The sequence below is a fragment of the Guillardia theta genome, assembly GCF_000315625.1.
Source record: "Guillardia theta CCMP2712 unplaced genomic scaffold GUITHscaffold_72, whole genome shotgun sequence".
NCBI lineage: Eukaryota > Cryptophyceae > Pyrenomonadales > Geminigeraceae > Guillardia > Guillardia theta.
Window position 1 is genome coordinate 411,678 of NW_005434602.1, and position 14,396 is coordinate 426,073.

The following is a 14,396-nucleotide window of genomic DNA, read 5'->3' on the forward strand; positions in this document are numbered from 1 at the left end:
ATCCGAGATAAAGAGTGCTGATGAGATCCCGGTGACTGTTTCCTTCCTCCGCAATGCACAAGTGGAGAAGCTCTGGCAGGGAAGAGAGGACTTCAAGATCGATGGTCGAGCATTTGCTGCCGTACATGTAAGCATCGTGCATGATCGATCTTTCAAGATTCGAGCCAAGAGAGGACCGAGGGGCACAGGGGGCAGCTTTGCCGTCTATCGCTATCAGCTGCTGCGCCAGTCCCTGGCAGCGGTACAGCTCCAGCCGCTGGCAGGCATGCTGGTCGCTGGGCCAGGCCAGCAAGTCCACAAAGGCTTAGGTCAGAAAGGCTTCGTCGCTGTAGGGGCCAACGTCATCTGGAGACAGAGGGAGGTGGAGTGGATCGGATGGAGGGAGTACACCTGACTCTGTTCAGCGAGGACCCGAAGATCAGAGAGGCGCTCGCAGTCGAGCTGACAGCTGACAGCTTCGTGTCTAGGAACAAGCTCAAGAAGGCAGCAAGGATGCAGAAGAAGAAGGCAAGCCGCAGAGACGACAAGGAGATGAAGATCATCATCAAGTCGACGGCAGCATCTGGTCGCTTCACGAGGAAGGAGATGGAGGGGCTGTGCAACGGCGGCAACACGTCCATGGCAAGAGTCAAGAGAGTCTTGTTGGAGATCGCAAACAGGCTTGACATCAAAGTTGACGGAATTGACATGGAGGAGGATTTGAACACCAAGTCCTGGAACGGGTCGAAGCTATGCATCTTCCTCGGCTCCACGGACGATGCTCGACGCATGATGAAGGAGCTGCCCTTCTATCTCGAAGGCGCAGCAACCAAGCTCGAAGCAGTCGGCTTCGACAGGGAGCCTGAGGCAGCTGGTCAGCGGGGCACCAGCGACGCAGCGCAGCGACAGGCGGAGAGCGAGGGAGAGTGGCTGGAGTTTACAGGCCTGGAGAGGATCACAATGGAGGCAGCATCTCCGTCAAGCCAAGAGGACATGCAGCTCGTCAGCGAGCTGTCAGCAGTCATCGAAGATGCAGCTTCTCTGAACGAGACGGGGACGAGCGAGCCGATCAAGCTGGTCTTGGACAAGGCCGTTGGCAACCTCCACGACACCTTCTACTCTCCGGGGAGCCTGGAGTTCATGTCGCTGGGAGAGTGGGCGAAGACGCCAGAGGAGCAGGGAGTGGGACGCAACGTTCTCAAGGAGAAGCTAGCGGAGTGGTTGCACAGCAAGCGCTGGACTCGCGTGCAAGGACCACGGGCAACGGCAGCTGCTGAGCTTGAGCAGGAGGCGGAGAGCGACGACATAGAGCGTCGATCTCTTAGCTTCCTGTTCATAGCACTGAGTAAATTCGCAGAGATGCATGTGCTGGCCTGCTCGCTGAAGGTGGACAAGAAGGACCGACTGCGGGTGGAGATGAGGGAAGATGACGAAGAAGAGGAAGACATGGAAGAAGAGCAAGGCGAGGGCGAGGAAGAAGACGGGGCGAGCCCGTACCGAGCTTGAGCTGAGCTCAAGGTAAGGAGAGAAGGTAGGAGGCGACCGAAGGCCAAGGTGAGGAGAGGCAACTCTCCTGACTGAGGCTGAGGAAGCTGAACGGAGGAGGAGTAGGTGGCGACCGAAGGCCAAGGTGAGGAGAGGCAACTCTCCTGACTGAGGCTGAGGAAGCCAAGAGAAGACAGCAGACGTAGAAAGTAGAAAGAGACCTCAGAAACAGGGTTCGCATTGTAGGCCGTGTACTCCCAGTGCTCGCGCGCCTCTTTAGACTAGGATCAAATTGCAAAAGCCCACAAGGAGGCCGAGCAACACTAGCATTCTAATAAACTCACATAATAATAATAATAATAGGGTTTAGGGTTTAGGGTTTAGGGTTTAGGGTTTAGGGTTTAGGCCAGAGGCATGCTGCTCTGCGGCGCGTAGGAAGAGCGCAAGGGGACCGGAGGAAGCTGCGAGGAAGAGGTTCGTATAGTTCAAAAAGCTTTCTTAGCATGGTTCTTCAGTATGATGAAAATGTTCGCAACCTGCTGTATCGGAGATCATGCCAATACACGCAGGGCGAGCGCTCTGGAGGCCACGTCGAGGAGGCCGCCGACCTCGTCGAGAGGGTGAAGAACTTCGCGAAGCGGTATCCTGGTAGTAGGACAGCTCAGGCTCCTCTTCTTCTGCAAAAACTGTCAATCACTGACTTCCGTCAAACCACCGGACTTCGAACCCCCAGAGCAAATCAATCAACACCCGACCAGGGACGTAGAGATAGCTTACCCGCTGGAGCCGCCCCCAAAAAAGTAGAAAAAAAAAGACCAGATTTGCTAGGGGCTGCATATGGGTTTGTGAACGGCATGGAAGGCACGGGAGCCGCTGCTCCGACGGCTCAATCCCAGGCTTCCCAGTGGGCGGGGACTCGGAGTTTCCTACCGTCTGGGTTCCGGGCCGGCGGCCGGCGCCCGGGCCCGCGGCCCGGCCGGGACCGGCCGACTTAGACGGTGAGGCTCCAGTTTCCTTGCACCCGGGGCCGAGCCTGACTCACAGTAGTACGCTCAGTCTCTCTGACTCAGTGCGGCTTTCAAGTTCCGGGCAGTCACGTTCCTTCAAGTCCGACGGTCTGACCGTCGGACTCTGCCAGTGACGCGTTGCTCTCAGTTGGATCGAGTCCGAGGCTCAGCCTCGGACTTTGAACGTCGGCGGGCAGTCACCAGCCGCTGACTCAGCGGCCCGGCTGAGCCTACTGCCAGGCTCAAACCTGGTCGCCGTCTCACCGTACGGTACGGTCAGTGCCTTCCGACTTCCTTGAAGTCCGGCGAACTTCGGAAGTTCTACCGTACGACTCTCCTGATTGTCCTCGTACTGATTTTTAACTTAACTTTGAGTAAAGTACACCGTACTACGGTACTAGTCGTACCGTAACGGTACCCAGAACGGTACCGGGCCGTAGCCTAGCATCCGGGGAGTCCGGCGCGGCGGCCCACTCAGTCCGATCATCCCGGGCCTTTTCCCCCTCCCCCACCCTGACCGGCTTACCTTCGCGGCGCACGATGCCGCGTTACTGTCCTTGCTGCCAGGCAAGGGAGCAACTGCGATGAGATGCTGTTACCTTCACTTCCATACTTGATGGAGATGCTTGCGTTGCTCCCCCACATCTTCTTCTCTTGATCATCCACTTCCTCTATTGGCGGCTCCTCTCAGTTCACACTTGCGGCACAAAGATGACCTCCTGACTCGAATACTGCAGATCGAGATCGATCCTGGTACCGGCGACAGCACGAAATGCGTAATTTGAGTAGCTCCTTGATGCTGTTATCTGACTTTTTGTCTTGAATGTTATGCCATGGGTTGCCATGTTCTTGTTCGGAAGGCGGTAAGCTTAGCTGGAGCCGATGGAGAGTGCAAGACCTGCTCGAAGCTTAAAAAAGATCATTATGGATCTTCCATGTACTGCTACGTAAGGAACCGTTCGCTCAGGGGATGATTTGACTGACATTTGATTTTGCGATATCTTTTGTTCTGCTCGCATGGACTGCTGGTGGATCGTATAGCGAGTAAGTATTTTGATCGAAATATGCGGTCACCAGGGGATATTTCGCTGACATTTGATTTTGCGATTTCTTTTGGTTTCTGCTCGGATGGGCTGTGAATGGGGCTGCGGATAGTTTGTAAGTATCATGATCGAAATATGCGGTCAGTGGATGATTTGCTGACTATTTTATTTTGCGATATCTTTTGTTGCTGCTCGGATGGGATGTTGATGGGGCTGGATAGGGAGTAAGTATCTTGCTTGCCAAAAAAATGATGCGGTCAGGGGCTGATTTGACTGACATTTGATTTTGCGATTTCCTTTGTTTCTGCTCGGATGGACTTCTGGTGGATCGGATAGCGAGTAAGTATCTTGATCGAAATATGCGGTCCAATCAGGGGATGATTGGACTGACATGTATTTTGAAAATCTTATCGCTTTTTTGCTTGGATGGATGGAATGTTGCTGGACAGGTGGTAAGTGACGAATATTCAAGATGCACTCAGGGAACGATTGGCTGACATAATTTCGTGTATTGTTTTTCGATTTCTCATCGGATTGGTGGTTGGTTGGGCTGGCTAGGTGGTAAGTTAGAATCATGAAATATGCGGTCAGGGGACGATTTGCTGACATTTGATTTTGCGGTTTCTTTTGTTGCTGCTCGGATGGGATGTTGATGGGGCTGGATAGGAAGTAAGTATCTTGCTTGAAATGATGCGGTCAGGGGCTGATTTGACTGACATTTGATTTTGCGATATCTTTTGTTTCTGCTCGGATGGGTTTCGGGATCGGATAGTATGTAAGTATCTTACTTGCCAAAAAAATGATGCGGTCAGGGGACGATTTGCTGACATTTGATTTTGCGATTTCCTTTGTTTCTGCTCCGATGGGCTGCTGATGGGACTGGATAGGTGGTAAGTTTATTGTTGAACAATACGGTCAGGGGGTGATTTCGCTGACATTTGATTTTGCGATATCTTTTGTTTCTGCTCGGATGGGTTGCGGGATCGGATAGTATGTAAGTATCTTGTTTGAAATGATGCGGTCAGGGTATGATTTCGCTGACATTGGTTTTGTATTTCTCTGTGTTTGGTGTGGGATGGATGGGTTTTTCAATCGGATAGACGGTAAGTATCTTGATCAAAATATGCGGTCATGGAACGATTGGCTGACATGTTCTTGTGTTTTTATTGGTTTTTCATCGAATGCGCTGCTCGTGGGTCTGGATAGCCGGTAAGTGACGATTATGAACGATGCGCTCAGGGGATGTTTCGCTGACGTTGGTTTTGCGATTTCTTTTGTTCCTGCTCTGATTGGCTGTGAATGGGGCTGGATAGGATGTAAGTATCTTGATTGACATGATGCGGTCAGGGTATGATTTAGCTAACAATTAGTTTTGTTCATTTCAGTGCTGCATATGCTACTTGGACAATGAGTCTGAAGAGAGAAGGCAAGAACGCATGTGTAAGCACTGCAAGGAGCGCCGTTCTTGTATGCACCGTCTTGAGCAAGAGCTGGTATCCGCAAGGCTCAGCAGGCAGGACGCCATCGCCAAGATCGAGGAGGTCCGCAAGCACATCGACAACCTAGGGAAGCCTTTTGCCAAGAGGCTGGACCTTGTCAAGTGTCACTACATCTTCGGGAAGCAAGAGTTAGAGCCTTCTGCTGTGGATGAGATGAAGCAGCTACTGGTGGGCGGAGAGCTCGGGAGCTGCTACGACAGCAAGGAGGGCAAGCTCGACATGTCTTTGCGCACAGATAGGATGAAACGATATGTGATACGAGATCTGAGGATGAAGAGCCTCCCTGGCTGGATCTCCAAGCTCGGAATTGCATTTCAAGTCATTGACGTGTCTGGTAACCCCAGCCTCTCCCGCCTTCCCCTGGTTGAGCTGTGCAGCATGGAGTCTAGTCTGAAGAAGGTGAAGTGCGACAGCTGCGTTAGGCTGCAGCTGCCTCCGCCTGAGATCGCCAGTCAGGGAGGAGAAGCTTCGTTGACGTACCTGAAGAGCGTCAAGAAAGACAGCGAAGCAAACAAGCGGATCAATCTTATTTTGATCGGCAACGGGGAGGCGGGCAAGACGAGCGTGTTGGAAGCTCTGAGGTCCAAGGACGGAAGAGCTGGCAAGATCGATGTCGACAATAGAACGATCGGGATAGATCTGCATAGGTGGGAACCTGAAGATGCTGACGGGCTGACGTTCGACGTGATGGACTTTGGGGGGCAACAGATCTACGCCAAGACCAACCAGTACTTCATCGTGAGGCGGGCCTTGTACTTGCTGGTGTGGAGCGTGATGCCGTTATCAGACATTCAGACTGACACAGAAGTCGGGACATACGTGGACAAGCTGAAGGCGATGATCTCCACTTGGTTGCGAGCAATGCAGGCGAGAGTGCCGGGGGCGAGTGTCCTGCTGGTAGCGACGCACATTGACTTGGCCGAGCAGCTTGAGGTGAAAGATCAGTGTGAGGAGGTGAGGCGATGTGTGGAACAGGAGCTGAAGAAGATGTCGGAGGAGGAAGACGAGAACATCCTTCCGTTGCGCGTCATACGCGAAGGCGCGAGCTTCACGGTGGACTGCTTGAAGGGGGACGGAATCAAGGGACTGCGAGATTCTGTGTGCATGGCGGCGAAGGGGATGCTGTGGTGGAATGAGACCATACCTCGACCTTATCTAACTTTGCGAAAGGATGTCGAGCAACTGGCAAAGACTAAACCTTACACCAATGCAAAGCATTTCTTGTGGATGGTGAACAAAGCAGGGGTGAGCACCAACGAGGTGAAGGTGGTGACGAGCTTCCTACATGACATGGGAGTGATCAAGTACTTTGGTCATGACATGAAGGAAAATCAAGCCCAGCCAGACAAGGGCAAGTACTCAATCGAAGACACCATCTTCATCGATCCCGTGTGGATGATCGACGTGTTCAAGGGCGTGATGCGACACGATTGGCAGCACCTCCTCAACTTCTTTCGACAGGACCCGAGCAAGTCCAAGAAGACAAAGAAGCTGCTTCATCTCGGCATCGTAGACGAAGACATGTTTGAATACCTGTGGCCCCAAGAAGGCAGTGATTTCTGGGAGAGTACTAACAACACGCTGCTATCGTCCGGATTTACAAGAACCCATCTGAATGTGCAGCAGGCCGTCGCTCTCCTGCGGGGCTGCGATCTTGCGCACTTTCTTGCAGCAAGTGAAACTTCTGATGGTGAAACTTCTGAAGGCAAGCATAAAGAGTGGGAGCTTCTTTGTCCCGGCATCATCCCTCCTTTCGCACATCAGCACAGGCTAGCAGTGAAGGAGTCCCATTCTTTGTGTGTGCATGTCGAGTGCCAGTACAACATCTTCCCCGCAGGCTTCACCGACAGGCTGGTCGTGCTCTGTGCCGCTCGGCATTTCGAGGTAGACTGCAGCGGTACGATGGCGGTGATGAAGGGCTGGGGGCGAACGCTCCTGGTAAGCTGGAGTGAAGATGAAGACAAGCATACGTTGATAGCTCATGCGTCGACGAAGAAACAGATCGAAAACTTTGAAGAGGACTTGAAGCAACTGGAGGCGTTCTTCCCGGGAATGATTCGCAGGAGACGAGAAGAGAAAACCTCAGGCGAGGAGGTAGTGCAGGTTGGGATCTTCGCATATGGCGAAAAGTCAAGTAAATGTGCTAGGGATATCCAAGAGAAGATCAAATGCATCTACCGAAAAAATAGCATTCCTCTGGAACACTCTTCTGTCGTCTATGTCAGTGATGATAGCAACGCACAGCGTCCTCCTAATTGCCTTGTGAATATCTTGTGCATCTCGAATGAGAGCGAAGGGAGCAAGACTACAGAAAACAAATTCTTTCAGTTGTGGAACGAGCTGACCGCCAGCAGAGCTATGATCATTCCTGTTGTTCTCGCGGACTATCAGATCAGGAACTATGACAAGTGGTGGCCTGAGGGCATCGCTGGAATGGAGCGGTACAAGATCTTCCACAAGTACGAGGCGAATGACAAATCAATGCAGTTGCTGTACAACACGATTATTCAGAAGTTGCATCAAGGGCAAGAAAGCGACGATGACATATCGTCTGTCACTAGTCAGAATAGGCTCCTGTGCGAAGATTGCTTGCATGAAATCTCTGTATCAGGAGACGTTGGTGAGTACAACCTTCCGCAAGCTAATCAGGGAATTGACAAACAAGACGTCATGACACGTCAACAAAGATTCTTGACGTGCACAAAGGATCGTCATCACAGAGAGCTGAAGGATGTGCTAAAGTTCAACAGCTCTTGCTCCCCCTGTCCTTCCTGCTTGAAGCAAAAGAAGGTGCCACATTTCTTCCCCCGACCCACGTGCTTGACCAAGCTTGCTCGCGAGCTGACGGCTAAGATCTTCTGCCCTGGTTGTTCCAAGGACGTGAACGTCCTCGATGTCACTCCTCCGCAAGTGTTCTTGAGCTACAATTGGGGAACAAACAACTCGACGCAGGAGATGGTGAGGCAAGTGAAACGGATGATCGAAGAGGAGACAAGCTTGCAGTGTTGGTTCGATGTGGAGGGAGGGATCAATGCGGGAGAGGACCACGTAAAAAACATGGAGCTCGGAGTATCTCGTTGCGAGCTGTTCATCCTCTTCATGAGCCACAAGTACGTCAAGAGTGCAAACTGCAGGAGAGAGTACGTGCGCGCATGTGAAGCAGGGAAGTACATCATCCCGGTGTTTGTTCCGGTCCTCTTCAAAGAAGCATCAGATTCGGAGTCAGGCTGGAGGGGCGACAAGGGCAAAGAATGGTGGAAGTCGATTGCTGATGTTGAAGGCAAAGCCGCTGAAGGAAATAAGGTTGATTGGAATCATCTCAAGCACTTTCCCAAGACTTTCAACCTCTCAGCTGGAGGAGGAACAGATGAGATTCAAGTTTTAGGCGTCGAGGAGCTCGTCGCTGCTGTGCAAGCAAGAGTTTACAGGGGAGACACTGTCTTCCATGAGGTGATTCATGCTATTCTCTCTTGATGCGAATATTGCTAACGCGGATGACAGGAGGCGCAGGAGGAAGGAGAGAAACGGAGACCGAAGAAGGTGCTGGACAGAGCAGACCATTTCCTGTATGAGTTTAGACGTCTGGATCTGAATGGTAAGGACTTGTGGAAAAGTGGTTTTAGTTGACGATGGAGAAGGTGATGGAGAATTGAGTGCCGATGAACTGTTTGAGGGTCTCAGGTTTAGGATGTCACAGGATGAGGTGTCGAGGCTCTTCGATTGCATGGTAGGAAGTTTGTTCGTCCGCGTTGTGATGTTGACACGTACTGACTATGAAAGGACGCAAATGGTGATGGGAGAATTTCCATGGAAGAGTTTATTGATGCTAGAAAGAAGATGATCGAAGATACAATTTTGTGAGGTACTTAAAGTCGAACGTCAAGTCCCTTTTTCGTTTTCACAAAGCAATTCTAGTCTAAAGAGGCGCGCGAGCACTGGGAGTACACGGCCTACAATGCGAACCCTGTTTCTGAGGTCTCTTTCTACTTTCTACTTCTGCTGTCTTCTCTTGGCTTCCTCAGCCTCAGTCAGGAGAGTTGCCTCTCCTCCCCTTGGCCTTCAGTCGCCACCTACTCCTCCTCCGTTCAGCTTCCTCAGCCTCAGTCAGGAGAGTTGCCTCTCCTCACCTTGGCCTTCGGTTGCCTCCTACATCCCCTCCTTACCTTGCTTACCTTGCTGACTCGTCGGTCGCTCTCCGAGTCCCCCTCTTGTCCACCTCTTCTTCGCCGTGATTTCTTGCTTCAAGCTCCGCTCAGCTCAAGCTCGGTACGGGCTTCTTCATCATCCTCTCCATGCATCTCTGCGAATTTACTCCTTGCCTTCCTGCTGTCTCCTTCAAGCGGCACGCGAGTCCAGTGCTTGCTGTGCAACCACTCCGCTAGCTTCTCCTTGAGCGCATTGCGTCCCACTCCCTGCTCCTCTGGCGTCTTCGCCCACTCTCCCAGCGACATGAACTCCAGGCTCCCTGGAGAGTAGAAGGTGTCGTAGAGGTTGCTCGTTCGTCCCTCGGTCACGAGCTGCATGTCCTCTTGGCTTGACGGAGATGCTGCCTCCATTGTGATCCTCTCCAGGTCTGTAAACTCCAGCCATTCTCCCTCGCTCTCCTCCTGCCGCTGAGCGTCGCCAGCGCCCCGCTGACCAGCCTGAGGTCAAGCATGAGCACAGGCCGCTTCTCGAGGAAGGAGATGGAAGCGCTGTGCGGAGGAGGTAACACATCGATCACGAGAGTCAAGCGAGCCATGTTGGAGTTAGCAAGAAGAATGAACCTCAAGCTGGTCAGCGTCGAGGTCGAGGAGGATCGTGACACGCTCAGCTGGGATGGGAGCCTGATAGCTCTCTCCCTGGCGACCAAGGCAGAGGCTCGACGCATGATGGAAGGCATCCCCTTCTACTTGGAAGGGATCCTGGAAGTCAAGCTCGAAGCTGTAGGTTTCAAGCTCAGCTCTCAGCATGAGGAGGAGAGCGAGGAGCAAGCCCAAGAGTCCCAAGGGCAGCAGCAAGGCGCTGGATGGCTGGAGCTCAGCGACATCGACAGGATCACCATGGAAGCAGCGTCGCCGTCAGGGCCAGTCGATCAACAGGTCTTGCTCGACCTCTCGACGATGCTCTTGGAGACATCAGAGGAGGAGCTGCTAGCTGGCAAGCCGATCTCTCTGGAGCTAGACAAGAGTGTTGGCAAGCTGCATGACACCTTCTGCTCGCCGGGCAACGTGGAGTTCATGACGCTCGGAGCTTGGGCAGCCACGCCGACGTTGGGATCGAAGCGAAACATGTTGAAGGAAAAGCTCAGAGCTTACCTCGGCGAGCAGCGCTGGACACGGGTGCAAGGGAATAAGGCAGCGAGGAGGGGCAGCGCCTTCTCTCCAAGGGCAGCAGCGACTGATGCGCTCGAGCAGGAGGCTGAGAGCGATGACATCGAGAGTCGATCTGTAAGCCTCTTGTTTCTTGCGATCAGTAAATTTGCTGAGCACCATGGGTTGAGCTGCACGGGCAAGGTCGACAAGCTCGTCAGCGAGCTGCAGCTCGTCAGCGAGCTGTCAGCAGTCATCGAAGATGCAACTTCTTTGAACGAGGCGGGGACGAGCGAGCCGATCAAGCTGGTCTTGGACAAGGCCGTTGGCAACCTCCACGACACCTTCTACTCTCCGGGGAGCCTGGAGTTCATGTCGCTGGGAGAGTGGGCGAAGACGCCAGAGGAGCAGGGAGTGGGACGCAACGTTCTCAAGGAGAAGCTAGCGGAGTGGTTGCACAGCAAGCGCTGGACTCGCGTGCAAGGAGACAGCAAGAAGGCAAGGAGGGGCAGCGCGTTCTCGCCACGGGCAACGGCAGCTGCTGAGCTTGAGCAGGAGGCGGAGAGCGACGACATAGAGCGTCGATCTCTTAGCTTCCTGTTCATAGCACTGAGTAAATTCGCAGAGATGCATGTGCTGGCCTGCTCGCTGAAGGTGGACAAGAAGGACCGACTGCGGGTGGAGATGAGGGAAGATGACGAAGAAGAGGAAGACATGGAGGAAGAGCAAGGCGAGGGCGAGGAAGGAGACGGGACGAGCCCGTACCGAGCTTGAGCTGAGCTCAAGGCAAGGAGGGAAGGTAGGAGGCAACCGAAGGCCAAGGTTGCGACTGAAGGCCAAGGTGAGGAGAGGCAACTCTAACATTAAGCTCAGCATCGTCGGAGGCGACTTCTCATCCTACATCAGGGATTGACCGCTTGAAGAAATGGGACTACATTATCAGACAACAGACAATGGTGGCAAGGATTCGAGCGGGAGACCTCACCTTGACAGAGAAATTCATGCTCGAAATGCATGTGGGAAGAGATCTCTTAGGCAAAGCGCTTAGGCAAAGCCAAGGTTCAGTTACGCGAACAGCTATCCAAGCGATCACCTTCTCAGCACCGATCCAGACCGCGAAGAAACCTGGGGTCATGTTCAGCTTGCGTGTCGGCAGTTCCAAGATATGACTCAAAAAGCGCACAATGAAGTCATGAAGAAGATCAAGGTAAGATTGCAGCAAAGTTGGAGGAAACAAAGGTTACAGGTCAATTCATGGTGGGAAACTCCAATGCGCATCGTGATGGAAGCTGTTGTATCCATGAGGATCCGGAACCTCGGATACTCGTCGGATACTCTGCCGGATATTCCCTATATAGGCGGACGCATCTCGTGCGGACGGCCTCCTGAATTTCCCCCACTTGCATGCACAGTGAGTGTGGTGGTTGTGCGTAGTTTACCTCCTAGTAAACTTAGAGACTTCTATTTCCTGCTTCCCAATCTTCTTCATCCTTACTTTACTCGTGTCGTTGACAATCTCTGTGTTGTGTATACAACATTCTGGAAGCGAAGTGGTTGATTCATGACCTCGAAACAAGGAAGAGGAGGAAAGAAACCTCAGCCGGAAAGGAGCCCTCAACCTCGATCTAAGCAATCAGGAGCATTTCAAACAGAAATTGCTGAAGAGAGTTCTGAGGAAGAAGTCGAATGGAGCGAGCGGCTGCAGCTGCAGCAGCAGCAGCTTTCTCCGAGTCAGACCAGTGGATCTTTGACTCAAACTTATAGGGATGGAGATGTACAACGTGAAGCGCTGTCTAGCGCGGATCAACGGGCCCGAAACAAGAGGGATACTCCCTTGCGAAGTATTCTGCGATCAGAGGAGGCAACTCAGCGAGCAGCCTCCCCTGCAACATCGGTACGTCTGCCAAGCTCGGAAAATTTTTCATCCGACCCCGTCATGTCCTCGCCAGTGGCGCAGGACCGAGCTCTTCTCCTTCTTCGTCGAATGTGTGCCCTTCTGGCTGACACCATGCAGGACGAGCGTTTCCACATGCTCGCCAATGCTGCCGACGAATTTGCGACAGCCGACGCTGCTGCAACACCCGAGCTCCAGCATCTCGCACGGAACGTTACCCTGCTGTAAGATGCTAATGCTGATATCTATTCAGCTGAGGAATCAGCTAGCGCTGAATCCTCTGATCAGGAACCAGTCCTCTCCAATCGGACTCTCGTGAATGTGCTAACGAACTCCAAGAGTTTCAATGCCAGCCGCATTCCGATGTACAAAGGTTTTGCTGATCCCCGCTCTGTCGAAGAATTCCTTCGTCAGTGCAACCGCGAATTAATCGCTCAAGAGATCCCAACTCGCAAATGGGTGAAGAGCATCACGCCGTTGTTCACCAACGAAGTGATGGTGGTGGTAGAACGTAAGTACGGAAAGAGTCTCGAGGCCATCAACAAGCTTAAATGGGATGAATTTTCAACTCATCTAAGTTCGTGTCTAGCCCCGATGCGGCAAGCCAAGAATTATCAGACTCAGCTTGATCAGCTCAAGCAGCAGCCCAACGAATCCGCCTGGGCGTACTTGACTCGCGCCACGACACTCTTCGCAACGCTCGAATCGCAGGTAGGGTCAGCCATCCTGTACTTCAACGATCAGCCACTCCGGAAATTCATCAAGGGATTTTCGCATACGCCGACGCGCACGTCTATCCACACATGGTTTACGATTTATCGCAGTCAGTACGGACACGGAGAAGACATGTTCTCTCGCCTAGTCACTTTCATCACAGCTCTTCTGGACGATGGTGAACCGCTAACAGTGTCTAAGCAGCCTAACAATTCAGCTGCTGCTAACGCTGCGCAGACCTCTTCGCACACTAAGGCCAAAGCTAACGGTGGGCAGAACAAGAAGAAGTCCAACGGTAAAGAAAACCAGCGCAAGCAGAAGTCCATCCGTTGTTTTTACTGTCAAGAACCGGGTCATATCAAGCCCGACTGCGAGCAGTACAAGCGCGAAGTCGCCCTCCAGCAGGAGCGCCATGAGAAACTCATGGCAACCCAGCATGAACAGCATGTTCAGCTTTTAGCTGCTCTTCAACCGCTCGCGACGCGTGCGGGAAACGAGTAGCAGCGGTAGGCAACGAGAGGGGAGCATCACTTGCTCCTCCTGCCGCTGGTCTTTTCCCCAGCCCTCTCTTACCAGGTAGCAGCGCTTTACCTCCTCATCGGAGCTCGCTAAGCCATTTCGTGCTGCCGCCTGATCGGAACGCGTCGTGCTCAACGGCCGCGTCCCTTCCTTCGGGTCAACTACATGTTTGCCCCTGCTTAGCCCTCAGCCGTGGCGACGCCTCCGCGCCGCTTCAGCTCGCCTTACCCGATCTTATTCGGCTCCCCGTTAGCGTCAGCTCTTCCCGAGTTCATGCTCACCAGACCGTTGCCCTGCTCGATCACGGCGCGACGATCAATATCATGTCTCAGCAGCTTTTTCAGCAGCTGGGCCTCTCCGAGACTCTGCTACAGCGTGATACTCAGTTCACCGTGCAAGTTGCGGACGACCGCGAAGTGCAAACCCTCGGCGCCGTCTCGCTCGCCTATCGCATCGGCCGCTTTTCAAGCAAAGATACGTTTCATATCTTGCCACGTTGTTCTCAACCCTTGATCTTGTCCCTCCAGTGGATACATCGTCACAACGCTGTATACGTTCCGCGGACCCGAGAAGTGTTCGTCGATTCCCCCAAAGCTCGACGAGCCCCTCCGATTAGCTTGCCAGTTCAGCATCAAGTGCCCTACAAGGACTCGGTCTTAGCTGTGACAACCGTCTCGCTCACCGATGCTCACGCTCTGCGTGTCGCCAATCCTAACGAGGAATGGTTCTTGTTGCACCTGCATGTCCCAACGACAGCTTCCGCCTCGGCCTCTTCCGCCGACCCGCCAGTGGGCGCCCCCGCTCACCTTGCTCAAGCCCTCTCTGAGGAATTCGCCGACGTCCTCGTCGACGACCTGCCGCAAGGACTTCAGATCAACCGTCCCCCCCAGTTTGACGCTCACATTCAGCTCAAGCCAGGGACCTTGCCCATTAACTGCAGGCCATATCGCATCCCCCTTCATCTT

At 53.2% G+C, this 14,396-nt stretch overlaps 3 protein-coding genes across 3 annotated transcripts; 2 read left to right on the forward strand and 1 right to left on the reverse strand.

Moving 5' to 3' along the window:
• Positions 1-1,284: 1,284 nt before the first annotated feature.
• On the reverse strand, positions 1,285-1,816 carry GUITHDRAFT_154320 (hypothetical protein; the record flags this gene model as incomplete). Its single annotated transcript, XM_005826803.1, has 2 exons — positions 1,285-1,628; positions 1,649-1,816. A coding segment is annotated over one exon (344 nt), but the record flags the coding sequence as incomplete, so codon positions are not given.
• A 6,189-nt stretch (positions 1,817-8,005) lies between these two features.
• GUITHDRAFT_154321 (hypothetical protein) lies at positions 8,006-8,899 on the forward strand. The gene is made up of 4 exons (XM_005826804.1): positions 8,006-8,463; positions 8,515-8,608; positions 8,652-8,740; positions 8,794-8,899. The coding sequence occupies exons 1-4, from the start codon at positions 8,071-8,073 to the stop codon at positions 8,872-8,874; spliced, it is 657 nt and encodes a 218-aa protein (XP_005826861.1). The 5' UTR covers positions 8,006-8,070; the 3' UTR covers positions 8,875-8,899.
• Positions 8,900-9,668: 769 nt separating this feature from the next.
• On the forward strand, positions 9,669-11,078 carry GUITHDRAFT_114131 (hypothetical protein; the record flags this gene model as incomplete). Its single annotated transcript, XM_005826805.1, has 1 exon — positions 9,669-11,078. One exon carries the CDS (start codon positions 9,669-9,671, stop codon positions 11,076-11,078), a length of 1,410 nt encoding a protein of 469 aa, XP_005826862.1.
• Between the last annotated feature and the right edge of the window lie 3,318 nt (positions 11,079-14,396).